The 22,371-nt window shown below is 39.3% G+C and overlaps 3 protein-coding genes across 10 annotated transcripts in view; all 3 read right to left on the bottom strand.

Moving 5' to 3' along the window:
* Nucleotides 1–2,347: 2,347 nt before the first annotated feature.
* LOC110835575 (uncharacterized) lies at nucleotides 2,348–14,441 on the bottom strand. Of its 5 annotated transcripts, none has more exons than XM_087344973.1 (5): nucleotides 14,326–14,441; nucleotides 5,110–5,345; nucleotides 4,011–4,121; nucleotides 3,333–3,433; nucleotides 2,348–2,757 (listed from the first exon to the last, which is right to left on the bottom strand). In XM_087344973.1, exons 2-5 carry the CDS (start codon nucleotides 5,334–5,336, stop codon nucleotides 2,627–2,629), a joined length of 570 nt encoding a protein of 189 aa, XP_087201099.1. In that variant the 5' UTR covers nucleotides 5,337–5,345; nucleotides 14,326–14,441; the 3' UTR covers nucleotides 2,348–2,626. The 5 variants fall into 5 exon arrangements, with proteins under 5 accessions (XP_087201099.1, XP_087201098.1, XP_021931605.1 ...); XM_087344972.1 differs by lacking the exon at nucleotides 14,326–14,441 and adding an exon at nucleotides 6,925–6,962; XM_022075913.2 differs by lacking the exons at nucleotides 3,333–3,433; nucleotides 14,326–14,441 and adding an exon at nucleotides 6,925–6,962.
* LOC110835574 (uncharacterized) lies at nucleotides 8,538–11,427 on the bottom strand. Its single transcript, XM_022075912.2, has 2 exons — nucleotides 11,338–11,427; nucleotides 8,538–9,618 (listed from the first exon to the last, which is right to left on the bottom strand). Exons 1-2 carry the CDS (start codon nucleotides 11,347–11,349, stop codon nucleotides 8,884–8,886), a joined length of 747 nt encoding a protein of 248 aa, XP_021931604.1. The 5' UTR covers nucleotides 11,350–11,427; the 3' UTR covers nucleotides 8,538–8,883.
* A 1,385-nt stretch (nucleotides 14,442–15,826) lies between the features above and the next one.
* APC4 (anaphase-promoting complex subunit 4) overlaps nucleotides 15,827–22,371 on the bottom strand; it is a 32,331-nt gene continuing 25,786 nt past the window's right edge. For 2 of the 4 annotated variants that reach the window (XM_022075904.2, XM_087344968.1), the window contains 2 exons: nucleotides 18,825–18,953; nucleotides 15,827–18,414 (listed from right to left, as the gene is read on the bottom strand). In XM_022075904.2, coding sequence (XP_021931596.2) covers nucleotides 16,184–18,414; nucleotides 18,825–18,873 — 2,280 coding nt within the window. In that variant the 5' untranslated portion in view covers nucleotides 18,874–18,953 and the 3' untranslated portion in view covers nucleotides 15,827–16,183. Of the gene's footprint in view, nucleotides 18,415–18,824; nucleotides 18,954–19,329; nucleotides 19,438–20,485; nucleotides 20,871–22,371 lie in introns of those variants that run through there. The other 2 variants (XM_087344967.1, XM_022075903.2) reach the window with 2 other exon arrangements.

The raw sequence follows: 22,371 nt of genomic DNA, 5'->3' as shown, positions 1-22,371 counted from the left end.
CTTCGGACATGTGACTTCTCACGACTTGGGACATACGACTTCTCAAGACTTGGGACAAGTGACTTCTCAAGACTTGGGACGAGTGACTTTTCAAGACTTGGGGCGAGTGTCTTCTCAAGACTTGGGATGAGTGACTTCTCAAGACTTGGGACAAGTGACTTCTCAAGACTTGGGACAAGTGACTAATCAAGACTTGGAACGAGTGACTTCTCTAGAATTGGGACGAGTGACTTTTTAAGACTTGGGACAAGTGACTTCTCAAGACTTGGGACGAGTGTCTTCTCTTGGGAAAAGTTTTGGAAAAAGTTGAAAATTTCAAGTTTCGATAAATCAAAAAAGTGTCTGAAAAGGGCACAAAACCGAAGATTTTTGGAAATTTTGAAAAAACTGTGAAAGTGAAATTTTGGTTTTGTGCACTTTTTTGACAATTTTCAGCAATTTTTGTTTTTTTTTGAAAATTTTCAAATTTTTCAAAATTTCTTTCAAAATTCTTAACACCTGATGCCTTACAGAACCGATTCCTGGCGGACTGTTTCTGATGTACTCTCTCTGACGAACGCGGTCTGAGCCTCAAGGACTCTGCTGTGAAGTCTCTGAAAAGCCCAGATTCGGGAGACAACACGTAAGGCAGAGACTGAGACGGGCAGAGACACGCTCTGTCACACATCGAGTCCTGTAGAGGCCGCTTGATGCAGAAACCGAGGCAGTGAGAGGCAGTGAGCAACCTGGTGAGATAGTTTAGGTTAGGTTAGATTAGGTTAGGTTAGTTTAGGTTAGGTTAATTTAGGTTAGGTTAAGTTAGGTTAGGTTAGGTTAGTTTAGGTTAGGTTAAGTTACGTTAGTTTAGGTTTGGTTAGTTTAGTTTAGGTTATGTTAGTTTAGGTTAGGTTAGGTTAGATGCCGAGTCCGGCAGACACCGAGGCTGGCATACATCTCTTGGTGAGAGTTTAAAAAAAATTGAAAATCTTAAAAATTTTCGGAAAATCAAAAAATGCTGGAAATTGTCTGAAAAGCGCACAAAACCGAAAACTTTTAAAAAATTTGAAAAAATGTTGAATGTGGAATTTTTCAAATTTTTTGGTTTTGTGCGCTTTTTGGACAATTTCCAGCATTTTTTGATTTTTCGAAAATTTTCAAATTTTTCAAAATTCTTCCCACCTGATGTCTTGCAGAACCGTTCGCTGTAGTACTGTTTGTGTTGCACTGTGTCTCATACGAACGCGGTCTGTGCCTCACACGATCTCTGACATGCCGTCTCTGAAAAGCCCAGTTGCGGCAGACAGCACATAAGGCAGAGACCGAGACGGGCAAAGACATGGTCGTTCACACATCGAGTTCTGCAGAGGCCGGTTGATGCATACACTGAGGAAGTCAGCAACCTGGTGAGATAGAGGACGATTCCGGCAGAGACAGGGTGAGGCTTTCACCGAGGTTGGCATGCATCTCTTGGGGAGAGTTTTGGAAAAAAATTGAAAATTTTCGAAAAATCAAAAAATGCTGTAAATTGTCTGAAAAGCGCAGAAAGCCGAAATTTTTTTAAAAATTTTGAAAGTGGAATTGTTTTCGAACTTTTCAAAATATTTGTTTTTGTGCGCTTTTTGGACATTTTGCTGCATTTTTTGATTTTTCGAAAAATTTATAAATGGTTATAAATGTCATTAAATGCGAAAATAACTAAAAATATTCGATATTTTCGAAATAAAGTTTGAAAAACGAAGCAGAGACACTGATTCACAGACTACCTCTAGCTGAGACCGGGTGAAGCACGGGCCGTATCAAGTAGAGCCGTGTGGAGCACAGACCGAGATCGTAAAAGACCGGGAGAGGCTGAGAGTGTGGGAGAGACCTGCTGCATTTTCCGTGTACGGAAGAGATCATTTAAGATAGGGTTCGATTAGGGAAACCGGATGCCTGCCAGAACCAGACTCTATAGGAACGGAACTATGCCTCAAGGTGTCTCTGATGGACACGGTCTTTCTCGGACACTGTGTGCACGGTCCGACCTCTGTAAGACCCTTAACTTTGCCGGGTCATCTCTCCAAAGACCTGGTTCTACAGAACGGATGATGCACAGTTCGAGTCACGCAGACACTGGGTGAGGCTGAGACCGAGTCAAGCTGTGACTGGGTGAGGCAGATACAGAGTCTGGCAGAGGCCGTGTCCGTCAGAGACTAGATCTGAAATGGATAGAGTAGGTTCAATTTTGAAAAAAATTTCGAATATTTCAAAATTTTCGAAAAATCAGAAAATACTGCAAATTGTCTGAAAAGCGCACAAAATCAGAAATTTTGGAAAAAATTGTAAAAGATTTTTAAGTCTTATTGTGACGCAATGGTATTTATCTACATTTACACCATCAGTGAATAGTTGTTTTATTGTTGAAAATCTGATACTGTAGCAAGAGTACCTTTCTGCAGAATCCACCACACAGCTGGGACTCATTCACTTTTTGAGTAAATTCTTGTTTTAAGGGGTTCACCAATTCGTTAAGTACATCCGTTGTATCTCTTTCTGATTTCACAGTTTCGGCTTTGGTTAAGTTATGACTGCAGTTAGTAGGAGTAGTTTGCAAAACTTCCACTGAATTTGAGCTGAGACACGTCTGAAGACGGTGAGAAGGCTACTCCTAGGAGGCCGGCCGCTGATGCAGTTCTGAACTGTGCAGTGTCTTCAAGAACAGCGTTAGACAGCCGCTGTGGCAGGGGCAGTACATTGGCAAACGCTGACTGAGCAGGCAGTTGGTGCAGAGAGAATGAGCTGCAACATCAAAATTGATATTGGCATATTGCTCAACTTTTCTGCACAAAATGTAATTTCTTTGCGGCGAGAGTAAAAGGAAAACGGTAGCTTTTGGAAACAAGCCGCGTAGGATGTTTAAGATATTCAGCGTCTCGGCAAACACTGAGTTGCCATCTTCAGGGTGAATATCTTTGAGAGAATTAGGAAAAATTAACATAGATTATGCGTTGGAAAGTGAATGAGAGGTGAAGGTGTGATTGGAGGTAGAGAGAAGCTGTGTGCTGTCCAACAGGAACTAGCATATGACGGAGGAAAAAACATGATCAAAATAGTTGTAGGCACAAGGTGGACAGGAAAAGAAGTGATGTAGTTTGTCTTTGCACAGAGTATTTGGTGGCATTGTCAAGACTTCAGGATCTTATCTCTGAGGTCATTCCGAGCCGAAAATGTCATATGACCATAAGTTCGGTTCTCAAATGTTACGTAGCTATGGATAAAAATTATAAATAATTTTAACCACACAAAATACGATAGAGGATGCCCCTCCAACGTGGCAGGGTACCCCACACTTCAGTCTACACGTGACAGAGTACCTGAATGAGCAAATCCGTGACTGATGGGCTGGTCGGATGATCCTCCGGATTGGCCACTTAACTCATCGGACCTCATTTCCCCTAGATTCCGATGCATTGGGCTACATGAAAACATGGCGTATTAACGCAAAGTAAACAGAAGAAAGGAACTACGATGTCGAATTTTTTATGCAGAAAAATTTAAACTACCTTCATGTTTTAGGTAAAATTCAAATTATATTGAATTTAAAACATCCATAGTACCGTAGTCGTTGAGAATAGATGTTACAGAAGAACTGGCGGAAGCCTTGGACACGCTTTGCTGAAAATGTTTATCTCGGATTTCAGATCTAGACAGCACTCCAGAGTTACGTAAACGTCCTGTTTGAGTTTTAATATTTAATTTTATTGTAAGTGAGTATTAAAATTCGTTCAAGTCGTTCACTTCTTAAGTCAAGTGCGCTTTGAATTAATAGTATAATCCTTATTTATTTTCTATAATTATGACTCACCCAAATGCCAAAATATTCGACAAAATGATGTAAGGTAGACACACGGTTCACAATACTGAGTACAGGTCAAGATCTTTGACCTTATCCGCGATGTTACTTATGATGATAATATTGCAACTTCAACCATCACAAATTTACTGTAAAGTAATTTGAAATAGTTCTGTCTCCCCTCTGTAGGGATACTAACCTTCTTAAATCAGCTTCTGGTACAGCAAAAGGGGAATTTGATGGCACAATTTGCGTCTCATATTTAAGTTTTCTGTCTCCTGTCGGCTTTACTTTTATTTGGAGAATATACCTTTAAAAAATGTGTGCGAAAATAAGCATAAGTTCCATGAAAGACGCATATTTAATTCAATATTATAAAGAAATCTACATTTTGTTATAAAAATTGATTAGCGTAGCGCGGTTATTTCCACAGAATTTTTTGCACGTCTCTAATAGCCACGAAAGTAAAATGAACGCCTTCAATATAGTTTATACATTACAGGCCTATAAAATGTAAGGATAAAGTCGTGTGCATCTACACGTATTACTTATATTATTATTATTAACTACACTGAGCACAGTTATTCTTGAGAGAATGATAGTTAGCTTCCGCTTTTATGAAACCTAGCGTTTAATTACTTTGTTCACAAAACCTACCACTGGACCCTATCTTTAGCCTAGTCAATCCAGCGTCCACGTTCAAACACTACTGAATTTTATTTTTTAATAATATTCTCCCATCTACTCATAAGTCTACCAAGTGATTAATTTTTGACTAGCTGAAGAACGCTTTGCTCCTACAGAATGCAGTTAGATACACTGCACTTCAAATTATAACGAAGAATTTTTACAAACAGTATACGAATTAACCCTCGTACAGTCATAAAGAGAAATATAATTGCTGCAGGTTTAAAGACCGGAGTTCAATCCCTGGTAGTGGTGGCAACTATTTTCTTCGCCACGAACCCTACGCCCGTTCTCGAACACAGATCTCCTATCTAATGAATAAATATATTGGAGGCTCTTTCTTAAGATTCTATTCCTCTCATTCTATTGTCGCAAAAAATACGAAAGGGCAAAACCTTAAAGCAAATTTAAGCCTTTTCTCCCTCCAGAAATAAAGTCTCTTATTTCTACCGCCTACTTATCTATTAGATTTCCTATCTCTCTCCTCTTCTGGCTTCAAATGTTTAAACAATATCCATAAGGCCTAAATTTTTAGGTCATGAAATAACATGTCGGGCAGATGAGCTTCCGCCAAAAAATTACTTCATAAATTCAGCAGCTTTTGCACCTACTTTCGGTTGATGGGGGCAGAAGGCAGGGGCCCTGTTGTCCCCTGTACCAAATTGAAACCCGCAGGGTTGGTGACCTGCAACCGCAGACCTTGTATATGAGTGCCCACAGGTTGATACAGTTGTTGCTGTTGTTGACTGTCAGCAAGGCCAATTCCGCTGGGACCGAAACCGAAAGTCTGAACCTGAGCGCGACCAGTGGCCAGGCCTACCATGACCATAGCAATCATTACCACCAGCTGCAAGAAAGAAGCAAAAGTCTGCTATAATTCAAAATGTTGAAATACAAAACTATAATTAGCAAATTATTTATCGATATGAAGTTCTCATGGCAGTGAATATTTTGATGTTGGTCTTCTGAGCTGTAACGCTGTGTTGACTAGTAAGGAGTACCAAAGTTACTGAAGAACATACAGCTTCCATTTTTATAGACGAAGACAGTCAGTATGTTCATCTGTAAAATTCCCATTCCATTTAAGTCCACACAACTGTACAGCCCAGAAGACCAACATCGATACATTTGTTAAAATAACCGAAGACCTGGAAACATGTTGGCTAACTCAACATGTTGGAAAATCTGAAACAACAAAGAAATGTAAGTTCATTATCGGCCTAGTGTGTTTATCATACCTTTACTATTTTTGTAACTAGATCAATTGGCTATCTTTTAACTAAAAAATCCTGTCTTAATTGAATCATAAACCTACTAAACATTATGCAAGAGCCTTGTAAGAACAGACAAATGGTCCTTGAGACATTCATTACAGATCTTGCGTGTTTCCACACAGATGTGGAACATAATGTTAGTTGTGTAGTTGTTAGCTAACTTGTTATAACTTTAATTTGGGTCAAACTGCGTTCAACCCAAGTATGTCGCCCTTGCCGTTGCACCACGCCCCGAAGTATAACTGCAGCATTCAGACACCTGACAGAATGTAGCGTTCCACATAAAATGTCCTCTTTAAGAGCTGAGGGGTATTTGTAACTCAGTTTATATTCCTTCTATGTATTTGTATATTATGCTACTGAAATGACATTAACAACAATAATTATTATTATTATAATTATAATAATTGTATTAATAAATCTCTATTCCTTTCATCACTAAAGAAATAATGGTTATCATCACAAGTCAACAAAGAAAAATACAGGGAAATTTCACATCAAGTGCAGGATTCGAACCAGCAAACACGTCAAGCACACGACCTATAAACATGAAGCTGTGTTTCTTCGTCTTTGTTTGTGGTGGTAGAATGATTAGCACGCTTACCTCATATCTGAGATATCCCCGGCTCAAACTTCGAAACTTCGGCCCAGAGACCGGCTATCCTAACTCACATTTTTCGTGATTTTCCTCAGTCCCTCCAGACAAATTCTGAGAAAGTACCATAAATTAGCCACGCCCACCTTATTCCATATCCTTTGAATTCATCATTAATTAATCATCCTATAATTTGACGCTTTTCAGTCAGCTACTGACAGAGTTACCAAATAAACTGCTACTACTAATACAAGTCTTCAGCGAAGTCATCTTTAAATACCACGTTTCCCGTTCCTTTTGAATGATTTAATTTCTTGAAAAGTATTCCATACTTTTTATAAGGTATAAGCCTATTTTGACCCAGCAAAATACCTTCTGGGTGTCGTAACAGTACAGAACGTTTCGATTATTTTGAGCTTTCTGTAATTTTTTAGTTCTTTTAGACCTACTGTTAACATTTTAATAAAAAAATTTGTACTTCACTAACACTAACACTATACGGGTTGCACGAAATCTATGCTTCTTCGGAAACAAGACAAAGGAACGAGCTAACTTACTGTGTAGTCCATTGCAGCTGATACGCGTACTAAGTGCGTTAAGCAGAGTGGCACATGAAGAAAGCCTTTACTGTTTTATATATGGAGGAAATGCTCATCCGCTTTCCTTACAACGCGCTCTGAATTAATAATAAATGACTTATTGGCAAGCCATACAACTTTCTCTCATTCACACATCCCCTTGGCAATGCTGCTACAATTGCAGCCAGCATAGCTTCTGGTATTAACTTCTTTGTTTCGTGGTAAAACTGTTTTCTACTTAGGCAGACAGGTAGTTTGTTACTGAACTTCGTTAGTTCGTAAATCAGTTACGTTGTTTAGTTAGTTAGGTAGCCAGTAAGTCGTAAGTCGAAAGTAATATTTAATAAATATTTAGTAAACAATGTTTTTCTTGGTGCTTAATTAAGTACCATCCATACAGACTTACGGGAAACTTGAGCTACGCCTCCACGCATTCTTAACCGGGATACAAGACGGTTCAAGTTCATTAGTTGGTTACCTACTCATCTACTTGATTACGTACTAGTATAATATTATCACGTCATAGCCCTGATGATGGGGACAGAGATGATCCCTGAAATGTGCGTGATTTTCAACCAACTGACACGGCTGAGAGCCAGCGAAGACTTCTTTAATACTATTCGCCATGAAAGCGTCATATCATTCGGAAAAGAGACGTTTTTCACAAGAACTTTGCCCTAGCCGATAACGTTATAATTCCCTCTCAGGCCTCGTTTTCTCAGCGAACTTGCCAAATCTTTAAGTGGAAAAACCGAAGGACTCGGAGAGAAAACTGTCCCAGTTTCACTTTGCCTACCACAAATCCCACATGGATTTACCCGGGAGCGAACCCGGGCCCCCGCGATAAGAACTGGCGAATGACCTTAAGTTAGTGATTTGTATGGGACAGCTGTCTTCCAACTAGCAACATGTCTACAGTGCGAAATTATCACCGTTAGAGAAATGGAATTAGCCATCACGTACCCACCTAGTATCGACGAAAGTGGTGTCATGTGATGCTCAACTACGCGAGTCGCATATTCATGCCACGTCATCAAGGTAATTCGAGAAAAGCAACAGTTAATTGACCGGTTCTTAGGTTATTTAACGAACGAACATGGACTCAAACCTTAATGAAACAAGACATACATGCTTGACAGAAGGGTGCTTAAGAGAATATTTCGATCTAAGGCAATGAAACTGACCGGAAAGTCGAGAAAATTACATATAGAGGAGCTTCATAATTTATACTCTTCGCCAAATATTATTATGAGAATCAACAGAGTGAGAACGATATATGAACGCAGAATGAAAGCGAGAAATACATGTAAAAGTTTAGTCTGAAAACACGAAGGAAGGTCCAAGGAGACGTTGATGCGAATTTTTTTAAGTACAGGAATAACATTAAATGTATATTAGGGATTAGATTCGTCTGGTACACTACGTAATTTAGGTTAGGTAAGTCCGGATCTGGCGATGGTAGATTGTGTAGATTAGGAATTTCAATTAATGAGGCTTCCAAATTACAGGACAGAAGTCTTGTTCTGGGAAAAGCCACAAACGTATGCAGAATTATTGCAAAATTTATAAAAACAGAAATGAAACACGAGATAAATTTTTGAACGTACTTTATTTAAGAAATAAATTAAATAGTACAATTTAATATTTTTACATTTGAAGTGCGTTTCTTATGTCCCACTTAACGTGAGACCCGGCACGACAGCATGCCGCAGTAGCATCAAGAGAACTGACGGAACATGTGTTAGTCGCAACGCAGAACACGGCCAGCACATGCTAGAACGTGAGTTCCGAGTTACGTGACACTGTGTATTACGCTTTCCTAAAATGAAAGCAAAAAATAACATCCACGATACTGTAAGAAAAACCGTGGACATGGATGGAATTCTTGTGACTAAAATAATTCTGGAACCGAAAGTTTAAAGACGATGATGTGTATGCTTAGTAACCGTAAGTGGCTCCAAGGCCAGAGAAAGAAAGATGAGCTACTGCGGGAGCAGCAGAGTAGGCTACTCCGAGGGGAGCAGCGACTGCAGTCTTGGCTATTGCGGGAGTGTAGGCAGCTCCGTAAGCGAGTGCTGGAGCGGCACCATACGCTCTGTATCCGGCGCCGTATGCAAGTGCTGGGGCTGCTCCATAGCTCCTGTATCCAGCGCCATAGGCAAGTGCCGGGGCTGCTCCATAGGTGCTGTATCCAGCGCCATAAGCAAGGGCTGGGGATGCTCCATAGGTGCTATATCCAGCGCCATAAGCAAGGGCTGGGGCCGCTCCGTAAGTTCTGTATCCGGCGCCATAGGCAAGTGCTGGGGATGCTCCATAAGTCCTGTATCCGGCGCCATAAGCAAGTGCTGGGGCTGCTCCGTAAGTTCTGTATCCGGCGCCATAGGCAAGTGCTGGGGCGGCACCATACGCTACAGCTGGAGCGGCAATTGCATGGGCTGCGGGAGCATAGGCCAGCGCGTCGTTGCTGATACGGGTGTCATACTTGCGGACGCTGGAGTAAGGGGTGTCGACGGCCTTCGAGTACTGAGAAATTACGTTGTTACCACCGAGGCCCTTGACTGTGCTCTCGTGCGTGGAACCCACAGAGCCATAGTCGATGGGGGAGGTGAAGGTGCTGTACGCTGCAGGACCTCCAGCACTGGCCACGGCGAGAAGAGCAGCAAGAAGTAGGGCCTGATAACGAACCAGATCTTATCTAGAGCGACCGACAGTCTTAAAAACTTATATTGCCTTAGCTTGTAAAGAAATCCCCCCCGTCTTTTGTGAAACCCGATCATCAACAACAAGAAACCACTGAATTCTATTCTGAATCACCTGAAGCCAGTCTCTGGGCGAATGAATGGTCACGTTGCTATTATTTTAAGCTGTGTCACGTCTTGAGGGTCTTCTAAGGTATCGACAAAACACAGTTTCCATCTTTAGGGTGAATATGTGTGGGGGAGAGGGTTGAAAGCTTACTATAGACCAAGTAGTGAGTGACAAGTAAAATGTGAAGGATGTGATTGGTGGAACAGAGAAGTGGGATGCTATTCAATATTTAAAAGGCAGGTGATTGATGAAAATATCTTTAAAGGCCACATGGTGAGGAGAAGAGTGAATAAAAATGTTATAGTGACCACGTGATTAGGAGAGTGGTGGGTGACATGGATTGGAAGTGACCACGAGGTTAAGAAGGAGATGGTAGGAAAGTTATTTCACTCACGGGGTTCTGAGATGACTTTGCTCGAGAAGTTGAATAGATAGAAAGCGATGGAAGGAAGTTAGAGGGGGAAGGGAATGAGGAGAAAGTTGGTGAAGTGGAGGAGAGGTGAAGAAAAGATGATTAGTGACAATGTTGAGAAAAGAGATGATGAAAGAAGCTCTTTGACTGCCACGTTGCCAGTAAGTGTACGTAGGAGCGGAACTACACAGTTTCCAAATGAGTTTTTGCAGCTCGGAATTATATATGTTCGTCACTGTTCTCAATAGCTTTGATCATTGAACTAACATAAATGCAACATCATCAGTAACTGAATTTTGAGATAATAATGTTTAAGAACGTACATATTATATATTTGGTACAATATTCGTCGACATTTTATGAATACATTAATTTCAAACACAATTATTCGTAAACCAACATTTATTACTTTAATTAGACAAATTTCAACTGAATCGTTAGAAACCTTATGCTGCAATACAATATCTATATACAAAGAATAATTAAATTCTTTTCCTGATTTTCAGTTTTAAATATCATATATTATTCATTTCATTCTTCATAACACATTATTTAAGTACGGATTTTGTGTTGCTCGAACATAACCTCAAAGATGCTTACGATCGTCATGTTTTAATCGTTATATTACAAAAATATTTTACCTAAAATTTGTAAGCATCCTTATGATCTGTTTCTATATCAAATTTTAAAATGCCTTCCTCTCTGGTTCATCAGTCATTTAAAAAAAAAATCGGAGGCCAATTATAGGTATCATGGAGCTCCCTTGTTTCCAAAATAACATTTCAACAAAAATTGTATATTTTTGCACGATGTTACCACACATAATTTTGTGCATTTGCCGTCATTATCGACTGTAGAAAATTAAAAGGTGTACTTTCCATGGTATCCAATGGCACAAGTTTATTATCAAATTTAATAAAAATCCGTCTTATAGTTCTAGAGTTAAAATACATAGACAGACAGACAGACACGATTCGTCCTATATGCGTGCATTCGCGCTCATGCAAAAAGACGCACAAAGTCCTATTGGTCGGTTAAATATGACAATGATTATAATAATAATAATAATAATAATTCAATTCTTTGACGTGACCGTTTAACCAAAATTGTACCGCCAAGTCAGAAACACAACGAAACAACTGTATCACATTCGGACAACTAAGAGTAATTACCTTAAGTGACATCTCCTGAAGCTGTTTTCAAGTGGTTCTAATGAAACTTTACAGTAGATCTGTGCGCAGGAAAGATAAAAGGCATCGTTTTATACCCTGAAATAAGTTACGTAATTTAAAACGAGTTATCGTGAACAGCTTCCCTCTCCACGAATATCTGAACACGAGACCGTGTGGGTTTGGTCGAGGTACTGTATGTAGTCTGTCACTATTGTCTTTGAATATTGCATCCACTCACAGCAACAACAAACTAAGCGCAGTCAAAATAATCTGATTGATTTTTCTAGACAGGAACAATCACCTCGTTTCGACACAATTAGTTAGTTCATCAAGTAATTCCCGCCTTTTTAGGGGCAATGCAATGATCACAGAAACCTGTCCACGATTCAATTAAATCCAGTCCATATCCTTAATGCATATTTCTTGTTGATTTTAAGATCAACTTTAATATTACCCTCTTCTGGCATACTGTTCGAGCCAGTTTAGTTGGTGTCCGCATTCCATACCACTCATTTCGACTTGGCTCGTCACGGCTTGGTTTATGCAACGGGACGGCAAGGCAGATAGTAAACTTTCAAAAATTCTTCGCGGCGGTATTCCCTCCATTGTTTCGTGACACTACTTAAATTATGCGTTCAACGAGTCAATGTTATTTTGCAAGACAGTACTACGCAAAGCATGCGCACAGCGTACCTTACTGTTTCTTTTCTCCTGACACACCCTTTTACAACGCCTAAGTAAGTGACGTAGACTATATTAAATGTGTTAAGCTCAAATAGAATAGCAGGAAACGTAGGTAATTTATAAATGGGCAAACGCACAGAAACACACTGCGAGATCGATTTCTGTAATAAATTATGCCCGAGATGATTGAATGCTAGTCCGTCGCTCTGTGGAAACTGACGAGTCTACAACGATTCGTCTTCGTCGGTATTCCATGCCAAATACGGACTGGATATTGCAAGTGTTTACTAACCACTGGAATGATTTGATGGTCAATTATAATAAAATGATTTCAACATGTATTGAAAGCCTAAATTTCAAAATATAACAATGTTGAAATAGCTGGGAGTTACAGTAATAAATCGAATAATATTCACAAAGCGGAAGTTAAATCAGGGAAAATGTTTCCTAACATTAAAATGTCATACTTCCGTCTTCCCACATCCTGCCTATAAGATCAAAAATAAAAATTAATTCACCTGAAAGAAGAACACAGATTGAAGGTGTCTGAGAACAGTGTGCTGAAGAGGACATGTAAAGCGGTGAGAAGAGAGTATAAGTACCAAAAGAACGGAAAAATTACATATTGAGGAGTTTCGTGATTTTTTCTGGCATGCACTTCACCATGTAATACACATTAGGATGATCAAATCAAGAAGGATTAGATGGGCGGAACATGTGGCACGCATGAGGGCGATAAATGCATACGAGGACTGAGTCTTGTGAACACGGTAAATAAATTCTGGGTTACATAGAAGGCGGGAAATTCCCTGGCCAGATAAGAGAGTATCAGATTCTCAAGAAGGCTTCCACTCCACGTAGTTAGTTGATTAATGTCTTTATGCCAACGACGTCGCTTATTTAAAGTTGGTTTTATGATCCTGCTGGATTTAAGGATGTCTTCGACACTCCATTCGTTACATGTGTATGACGTCGATCAAGAACTGTCATAATATTTTAGGTCCATGTGTTTGGAAGAAACCAATTGTGCATATATTACGGCACTCTCCTGAAATTTTACGTTTATTGGCAGAAAATTCGGAAACCTTCTTTCAGGGTAAACGGCACTCCATTCGAAATTTTAACCAACTACTTTCGGATATGAAACAGCGGTATTAACATAGGCTAATATACCACAATACTGACGATAATAGGACGTAGATGGATAATATGAGATAAGAGTTTTGACAAAGTTGATTATATAAATTTATTCTCGTATAATATTAAATTAACTAAACGGGAATCGAACGGAGACGACAGGAATTAATTACCGTAGAAATTCTTGATGTCCGTGATCTAGAACCCTAATTACATATGTTTATCGAAATAATATGTATATGGAAATTCAAAGTAACGTTGTATTGGAATTAAAATCTTTCTGTCAGTCAATTATCACGCTTCTGTCGACTTCTGACTTGTAACGCCATGTAGGCTTCCTAGTAGACACCCCCCCCTCCCCAAAGAACCATTAGTGTCTTAGCCACAAGCGCTCACGGTGTAACAACCAAGAAGATCAACATCGACGTCTTCACCGCCGTGAGAATCCCAACTCTCATATGACGCTTTTCTTCCCAAAGGCCTAAAACACAGTTAAACTCATAGAAACGGGTTCGCGTCCTTTCACTCTCGTTGGTATCCTGAGCTCCACCTGTGATTTTTCAATGACCTTTGCTGTTGAATTATAATCTTGTCAAAACAAATTATAAAATACTGAAGTACCTCTTTATCATGAACAGTGCTGAACTGGGTGAACTGCATAAAGCTATCAAAATGTGTGGCGTGCAAAAAATCCTCCAGTTCTAAGAAGACACATCACTGGACGAGGTACATAAGTGCAGAACATGTAACCAAACCCCCAACGTTCCTACGTCTCTTTAACTATCTTACAGATGAAACGACAACGGGTCATTGCTACTTTTATTTTGCTACAAACCGTAATGCACAATGTTGAGGCAAAATGTTATGAAGTCCTGGGTTCCAATTCCGTCTGTATTGTCCAGTATCTTCCAATGGGCATTAGATAACCTTAATAGTGACCCCAGTGTTTAATTAAACACAAAACCGTGAAAGTATAACACAACAAATTCTTAACTTTGGTACTAGATGTTCAGCTTCATGTTCCGGCTACTTCACCCCTTTGAAAGAGCCCCTGGCACTCACCGGTACTATTTACAAAACTGAATTACGATACTGTTTAAATAATTGATACATCAGGCATTTCACAATTTCAGTAAAAGTAATACATTCACACAAATTAACACCTACCTTAATGGTCAGCCATCGAAGAGGAAGTTAATGCAGAAAGATACGTTTAACACCCACTGACTCGACTGGCAAGTTAATGTAAACACCGTAAGGGATATGAACAGTCTGGCCAACATGCTAACATGAATGTCCATATAATTCCCAATATTCCCAGTTTATTCCCTCCCAAATTCCATTTTCCTTACCCATCATTTCTACCCTCACCCCACTACTGCTTCTCCATTTAAAGTGATCCTTTTCTCTCTGATTCTAAACAAGTTTCTCTCAAAGACCTGATGGTTTCACGGAGACAGAAATATATTTATCTTCATCTCGTCTCTCCAGCTCTTCAGCGTTACCAACTTCCCATGTTTAAACCGTTTCACATTTCAATCTGTCTGTGAATCCCAGCATCTCAGAACTCCAGACGTGTTTATTGGAAACGTGGGATGCCGGAAAAATGAGATCTGTAAACACGGGACCCTGGTAACACAGTACGTTTTAACAGCGTCCCGTTTCATCAGTGCCACGTCTTTCAACGGTCACGTTTCCAGTGTTCCATATTTCCAACATTTCAGGTTCCCTGCTCACCAGGATTTCATAACTTGAAGTTTCCAGGATCCAAACACCACATCTTACTTTAACTTACAATAGGTTAGATTACTGGTTAGCTTAGGTTAAGATAGGTTTAGGTGAGGGTGGGTTACGTTATATTAGTTTCTGTCCTATTTACAAAAACTGAAGTATGTAAAGGAAAGCATTGCACAGTCTTTACATAACTTTTAGTGTTACTGAATTACCCAAATAAATTTAGTTTTAATTTAAATTATAATTATCATATGCATATTTTGCACAATATTTTCACAGTTAACATCCTCTCAATAAGTTATAGTGACAAATTTAACCAATTCCATGGAGCCAAGTCTTCTTTTAAGGTGATAGTTGCTCAGCTAGTCAAAACATTACACTCCTTTTATGGAACCAGTTGGTTCAATATTATGACCTGCTGAATCATCAAAAACTCCTGTAAAACAAAAGATCATAACCTTCCTTCAATGAATATGAACAAGAAATCAGAAATACAATTATATGTCTGAAGTAAGCAATAAAAAACAAATGCCAGAAGGAGATGTCTGAAGCTGGAGTCTTAGGATTAAGTTTAACCACAAATAGAAGTGTCAGATAAATGACTAACATTCACAAGACAAAAATCATATATTGCTAAGCTATATCAGACATGTCATGGTTTACGAATGGTCTCATCCTGTCATGTCATAGCGATATACTGCCAAAATTAAACCACACCAAAATTAGAATCTTAACAAATGCCAATAAAAAATCATGAAGACTAATATACACATTCAAGAGCTCCAAAGACTACTGTATACATGAACTATATATCTGGGCTTATAGTTTTAGTATCAGCTGTACATCATGTATAAATTTACAATTAACAGCTCAAAACTCAGACTACTTCTTTAAGAAGCCTGTACATAATGAAGACCAATAAAGGAACTCTGAATTAATTTCAGATACCATATATTGTTACAAACATAATCTGCATCCCAAATTCTTTGGCTGCAAAAGTGATATAAGCAAACTGTACACCTTTATGTTTTAAAGATTAAATTTAAGATTGTGAGGTCAATCAAATCATTTAAGAATTGGAAATACATTAAATATAATAAGCAAATTAGATACAACAGAACACATTAGAAATATATTTGCAAACACATGTTTTCCTTTGTAGTATACAACAGAATATCTTAATGCTACAGTTTAATCACATTTTATAAGACATTAAAAATACATATTTTCTGTAACTGTGGAATGAAGCTTGCATTGATTATAAGTTTCTAATTCTTACTCATAATATGTTCTATTCATTATTCCCAGCAACTTCTTCCACCCCTTTCTCTCTTTTGGGCCATTCGGCTTCATCTCCATCCAAACTTTTGCTAACATCAAGAACGCTTGTGTCACTATCTCGTAGATTTGGTGCTGATGCATCCATTGCTTCATCATCCTCCTCTTCTTCCTCAACCTCCATTTCAAACAGCCTGACCTTACGACGACTTTCAGATAGAACAACTGCCACCTTTCGGGTGCCACTCACAGCAAACCTTGAAGCCACCATATTTTCCACAGGTCGAAGTGCTCCAGAATCCAGTAGCACACTGGCTTCAACTCGAGGAGCACGACTCAGGATATAAGTTGTCTGGTCCCCATTTTGTACAGCTGGGAGAGAAACTGACATTGCGGCTTCCAGGGCAACTCTCACAGGAAACTGGACAAATACTGCACCCCGGCTTTCTCCATTCTGCTCAAGGAGAACTGACATAACATCTTGCAAATAGAACTGAACATCCAATACCTTCATTGGTGAAGACCAGGACGATTCATCAACCCTCCTACCCTCTCCGCCTCTTAATGTCAGGGGGTTAAAGTATAAATTAACACATCTGGCTTCTGCTCCCTCCTCTGATATTAAGGGTTTGTCAATTGGTATTTCCAGAAGGTAAAACTCTTCTGCTGGAGAGGCAGAATCCAAAAAAGCTAACAGAAGCTTCCGATCATCCACGACATTAATGTGGTTAACCCTTGGTTCTCCTGTCTCAGGTATGTTCAAACATTTTATAATGTTGGACACTTTAAACAGTTCACCTATGGAGGTTTCTGGCTGACTGAATACATCATCAATTGCTTTCTTCAGGTGATTATGTTGTTGCACCAAAGACATTTTTCTAAAATGGGGAATTATTGATGGATGATTTGCAAGCATGCTATTTTCCTGGAGGAACTTTTTCCATGGATTGTTATCAGTATCAGGAGGAATTATCAGCTCTTGGTCAACTAAGTACTGACCAAGTTTTTCCAAATTAAATCTTGGTTTACGAGAACTTCCACTTGGAACACTCTCATCCTCCTGTTTTGCACTCACACCATCAAAGTTGTATAAGAAATCTCCTATAAAAGCCAAATCCTGTTGTGTCATTTTGATTATTTCTGCTGGCACACGCTCATCAGTCAGACGCAGAATCACAACATACAACCACCGGAAGAAGACCTTGTAGTTTTTCATTGAGTTATCAATAACATGCTGTACTTCTGCTGCTTTCACAAGGAAGGCACCTGCAGCTGTTAGTGATTTGGTTACCGTTTCCTCCTGTAAACCCAACATCTGATATCGATCAGTGCGGCGAGCCATGCCTCGCAATTCAGCCAAGTGATATGCTAAACTCTGACCCAATGAGTGTAAATGATTCAGAACAAGCTTTTGAATGTTTGAGTAGCTCAGTTCAATGGAGTGACCAAGCTTCTTAAGTCCTTTTTCAGTTAGATCCTGCAGCAAGAACATCTCAAGCTCATCTGATGGTATCCCAAACATCAGAAGATCCAAGAAGTCTGCAGACACTGACCCTTCAGGAACTGTAGCTGCATATGAAGCAAGTTTGGAATCCATCTCTAACAAAATGTTCTCCCAAGCCTCTGTGATTGAACACATGGTTTGAGACAGATTGCCAAGAAAACTAACAATATGGCCATGTTTCAGAGCTAAAGCATGAAGCTCTGGGGAATGAACTGCTAATACAGGAGTGTCAAACAAAACAAGGTAGATCTCTTTTCCCCCTTCTCTCTCCTCATCCCCTGCTTTCCAACATGAAAGTACAATAAATAACACATTCAAGTCATCAGATACATCTGCATCTAGAATACTACACAAGTGTCTGCCAATATGGCTATTCATATCAACCACTCCACAAGGAAACAATCCAAATATGCTTAGATACAATTTCCCAGTGTTTACTCCAACTAACAATATATTTATATGAGTCTGCTCTTTTATCTTTTTTGCATCTTCTGAGTTCTCCTCAATGCACTTGTTCATGGACCCAAAGCAACGTGGCATAAAAAACACTGTAGACAAGTAGTTGTTCGTACTGTCCTGTGTTGTATATTTCTTCGCAGTATCTTTCTGTTTATGGAGGAGACCAGACTTTGGATCCCTTGGATCTTTCTCCTGGACCCAATTAATACATGTGATCTCCCCATCAACATGGTTTGTATGCAGAGTTTCCTTGTTCTCAACATCAATCAGCAAAATATCACCTGGAAAAACATATCAAATATCAGAACTCTGTCACAATTTTAAGAATTTATTAGCTGTTTTTATATTATGATTATATTCTGGATTCTGGTAAAGCATGAATAGTATACTTGCAATTGTTAACATACAAAATGTGTTTCGTACTTAATTTGTAGTAATGTTTATCTTTACGTCTCGCTCCAATGGCTCTTGAGCACAACCACCATGCTGAATTATGTGTCACAAACAACAAACTGTTCAAAACATGAATCTTGCAATTCTATTTCACAGAAATATAGCCTTCTAAGGTGTTTCAGTCTCAGCAGTTTATAGGTAACTGAAAATATTAAGTTGAAATAGCCTGGATGATATCATATTTGTTTCAATGTAACTTCGACATCTAACCTACTGAATGGTATGCAGTGGTACTTACTGTTGCTGTAGGCTATAGCAATTACTTTGCCATCAGGTCTCCAAGCCATCCCCTTTACATCTGTGCCTTCTGATGGTGGTGGAAGCACCCAGACCTTCTGCCATGTAAGTCGATGAAGGGCCACCTCTCCTGCAGCCAAAGAAATTAATCAGATGTTAATCTAGCTACACCACTCAGTTTCAGGGTATTAACTATCAACAATAAAAATACAAGTCAACACTGTCTAGCTCAATTGCAGAGAATTCAACTCACTAACCTTGATATTCATATATTGGAGATTGGTAAAATAACCTGTCTTTTACCTGTTTCTTTGTTTTAATAAACTGTTCTAAAAATTAATGCTAAAATAAACAAATTCTTCCATTTCATGTGATTATAGTCCATCCATAATCTAATATCATTATTAGAGTAACTTCTACATCAGCTGTATAGCAAAAAGATGTATAACATACATCCATAAACCAAGTAGAATTTCAGGTTCTCATGATAGTAGGCACAAAGATACCTGTCTTCTGGGTTGTAGTGCCATGTAGTCTAGTAGAAGTTTGCCAATGTTTCAGAGGTCCTTGCTGCCTCCTTCTTCATCACCTGATGATGGAATCAACAAAGACCTCTGAAACATGAGTACACATCTACCAGATTACATGGTGCTACAAACCAGAAGACAGTCATCTTCTATGAACCAGTTATTGCCACCTAGCAACAAGAACAAGAAAAAATTATGGAGTAAACTGGGTGAAATAATTTTTATGATAGATTTTAACAACAGTAAACACTAAACACTGCACAGAGACATAAATTACTTTTGTCTGATTAAAGGCACTATGTTAAAATATGAATGTCACAGCTAAGTGAGTAGGACTCCTGCTTCATACTTCGGAAATTCCGAGTTCAAATCGGCCCTAGAACCAGCTATCCTGACACTTTTCCTTAATCACTCCAAGAAAATGCTGGGAGAGTACCTAAAATTAGGCCATGACTACTTCCTCTCCAATTTATTATTCCTTGATCATACTACATAGTCTGAGTTACTAACATGTTAAATAAACTAAACTCTCTTTCATCGAAGACCAGCTAAGTGCCAAAACAGTTAACCCACATCAAGAAGAAACATCTTAGGCTGAAGAAGAGGAATGTACATTTTGGCCAATATATTTTATTTTTTCAGATGATGAAATGTGTCTGAGAAATCACACTTCATTTTCATTTAAAATGAGGTTTAAAGTGAACTTATATGGGCCAAATAAAAATCTGGAAAAAGTCCAAATCATGCAGCCAAAAGTATTACCACTGTATGCTACTGCAACACAGCCCAAGCCCTACCAAAGTTTGGAAGCTGTGTAGCAGTGCTATGTCTAGCTAGTAGTGGAACACCAGACCACTAAAACAGAATGAATACAAAAGATTTTTTTTCTTTTGCTATATATAACAATAGCAAATCACCACAAGAATACATTAGCATTGTGGAACGACTGATCACATGAAGTGACTTTCAGACAAGGACTGATACTACGGTGTAGCGGAACTCACTGCATACATTGGAGTTTAATCAGCATAACTTTATCCATCTAACAAAATCACTGGGATTTAAGAGCGTCATATGACTACTGTGCTTAATACAAAACTGGAGTCAATGCAAATGCAGAACCCAGTTTGTGTACCTCTAACATTAGAGAGTGCCAGCAAGTCCATCTTGTTGGACCAAACCATAAGCTCCACTTTGGTTGCCACATGCCGTTCTTCCAATTGTCGCATTGCATTTGACGAAGTCATTGTTTCCAATGTACCTTAAAGGGATGCACTAAATAATGTATAACACAACAACTTAAAATCAAATTTGGCGGTTACATTCATTGCCAAGTTCACTACTCTGTATTGCTACAAGAGAACTCGCCAACCAACTTCATTTCGTAAACTACAAGATACTGTAAACACATTTCCTTCACTATGATATTAATACATTAGTCAATCTACATAATGTAAACGATTAAAGTAAGGTAACGCCTAACAGCTGTTTTCAATTGATCAGTACTACCAACTGCAGAGCACAATTATAGTATTAGTATCTTCCTTCAGATGTCAGTAGTTTGTCCAGCTACTGCTATCCTCTAGCGAGCGTTTTTAGAATTTATTTTCCTTTACTTTTGCACCATACAAAACTGGGATTGGCAGTTGCATCAGAATAATATGAGTATAGTCTGGACGACTCGGGTTCGATACCTGACCAGCGCAGAGGATTTTTTCCTTTAGCCTCTGCGTCCAGACCGGCTCTGGGGCTCACCCAGTCTCCTGTCGAATGGGTACCTGATGACGGAGGCAGTATGACCTCTGAAACGTTGGTTAACATCGACCAGACTACACAGCGCAACAACCCAGAAGACGGAAATCTTCACCCGGGTATTTTCCCAGGGGTAAAGCTCAGCCGGGGCGCGACGCTGACAACTTAGTGGTCAGCATGACGCCCCGGCCGCCTTTTACCCCCGGGAAAGTACCCCGGTACCCATTGGATAGGAGCCGGTCTGGAAGCAGAGACTAGAGGAAAAATCCTCTGCCCCGGTCGGGGATCGAACCCCGGTCGTCCAGTCCGTAGCCAGTCACTATACTGACTGAGCTACCGCGGCTGTAATCCGTTCATTTGCTTGTGATAAGGCTTTGAAGTCGGAACGAACTGCATTTTTTTGTGGCTCGAAATTCCAGATGTGCCCCATTCACTGATATCCATCAAATGGAGCAATATGTCTTAATGTTCGATTACAGTGTGTTCAGTGAAAGTCGCGTGCGCCCCAGGGGATCTTGGACCCACCCAACTGAACCTGAGCAATGTGGGTCACTACAGCCCCGCCCGTCTGTCCACCGCCAACAAAGAATTACCTGCCATGACGTGAAACTCTGTACTAAAAAGATCCTATACGGGTGGCAATCATTTGACTTATTGTCAGCCAGCTTCAAGTGTCACAAGAACACAAACGTATCTGTAAATAACAAAGAGTTAATCTTAGTTCAGATTTACGTAAAGACTCCTTTTCAACTGAAAAGCTTGTACAGCGTAGATTATGAAGTTATAAAACAGGAATTCTGAACTGAGAAGGAAAGCGGTAATGTAATAATGCAAATGACTAAAACTTAACACTGAACATTTGGTCTTGAGGGGGTCTTTCCAAGTACAAACTTTTTCTCTGGGAAAGAGTCCTTGAGATGCTAACAGTACGCTCATCTGGTCACGAAATTCCTAGTCCTGTATGGAAGATGAAAGTTCAGTACAGTGTTCACAACAGCAATTATTTGCGCAACTGGAGACGTAAAATGAGAATGAATGTGTTTGAATTTGTGAATAATAAACAACCTATCCTAATGTCTCCTAGAGATGAGTTAAATAAATTACGCACACAGTTATAGAAAAGAGGATCTGTAAATTTCTGGATTTATATTTTTTTACAGAAGAAATGTGTAACATGGAGACATTTATGGAAGAGCGTACGCCCTTATTGCACCAACCACTTCAATTGTTGAGCAATATGTGCTCTTTATCACAGCCCAATGACGTAAC

This window comes from Zootermopsis nevadensis, unplaced genomic scaffold (genome assembly GCF_977971745.1).
Source record: "Zootermopsis nevadensis isolate Lab colony 2312 unplaced genomic scaffold, Znev_1.0 Znev_ptg000008l, whole genome shotgun sequence".
NCBI lineage: Eukaryota > Metazoa > Arthropoda > Insecta > Blattodea > Termopsidae > Zootermopsis > Zootermopsis nevadensis.
Note: the sequence above shows the minus strand (reverse complement) of the source record. Positions and strands in the feature narration are given on the sequence as shown.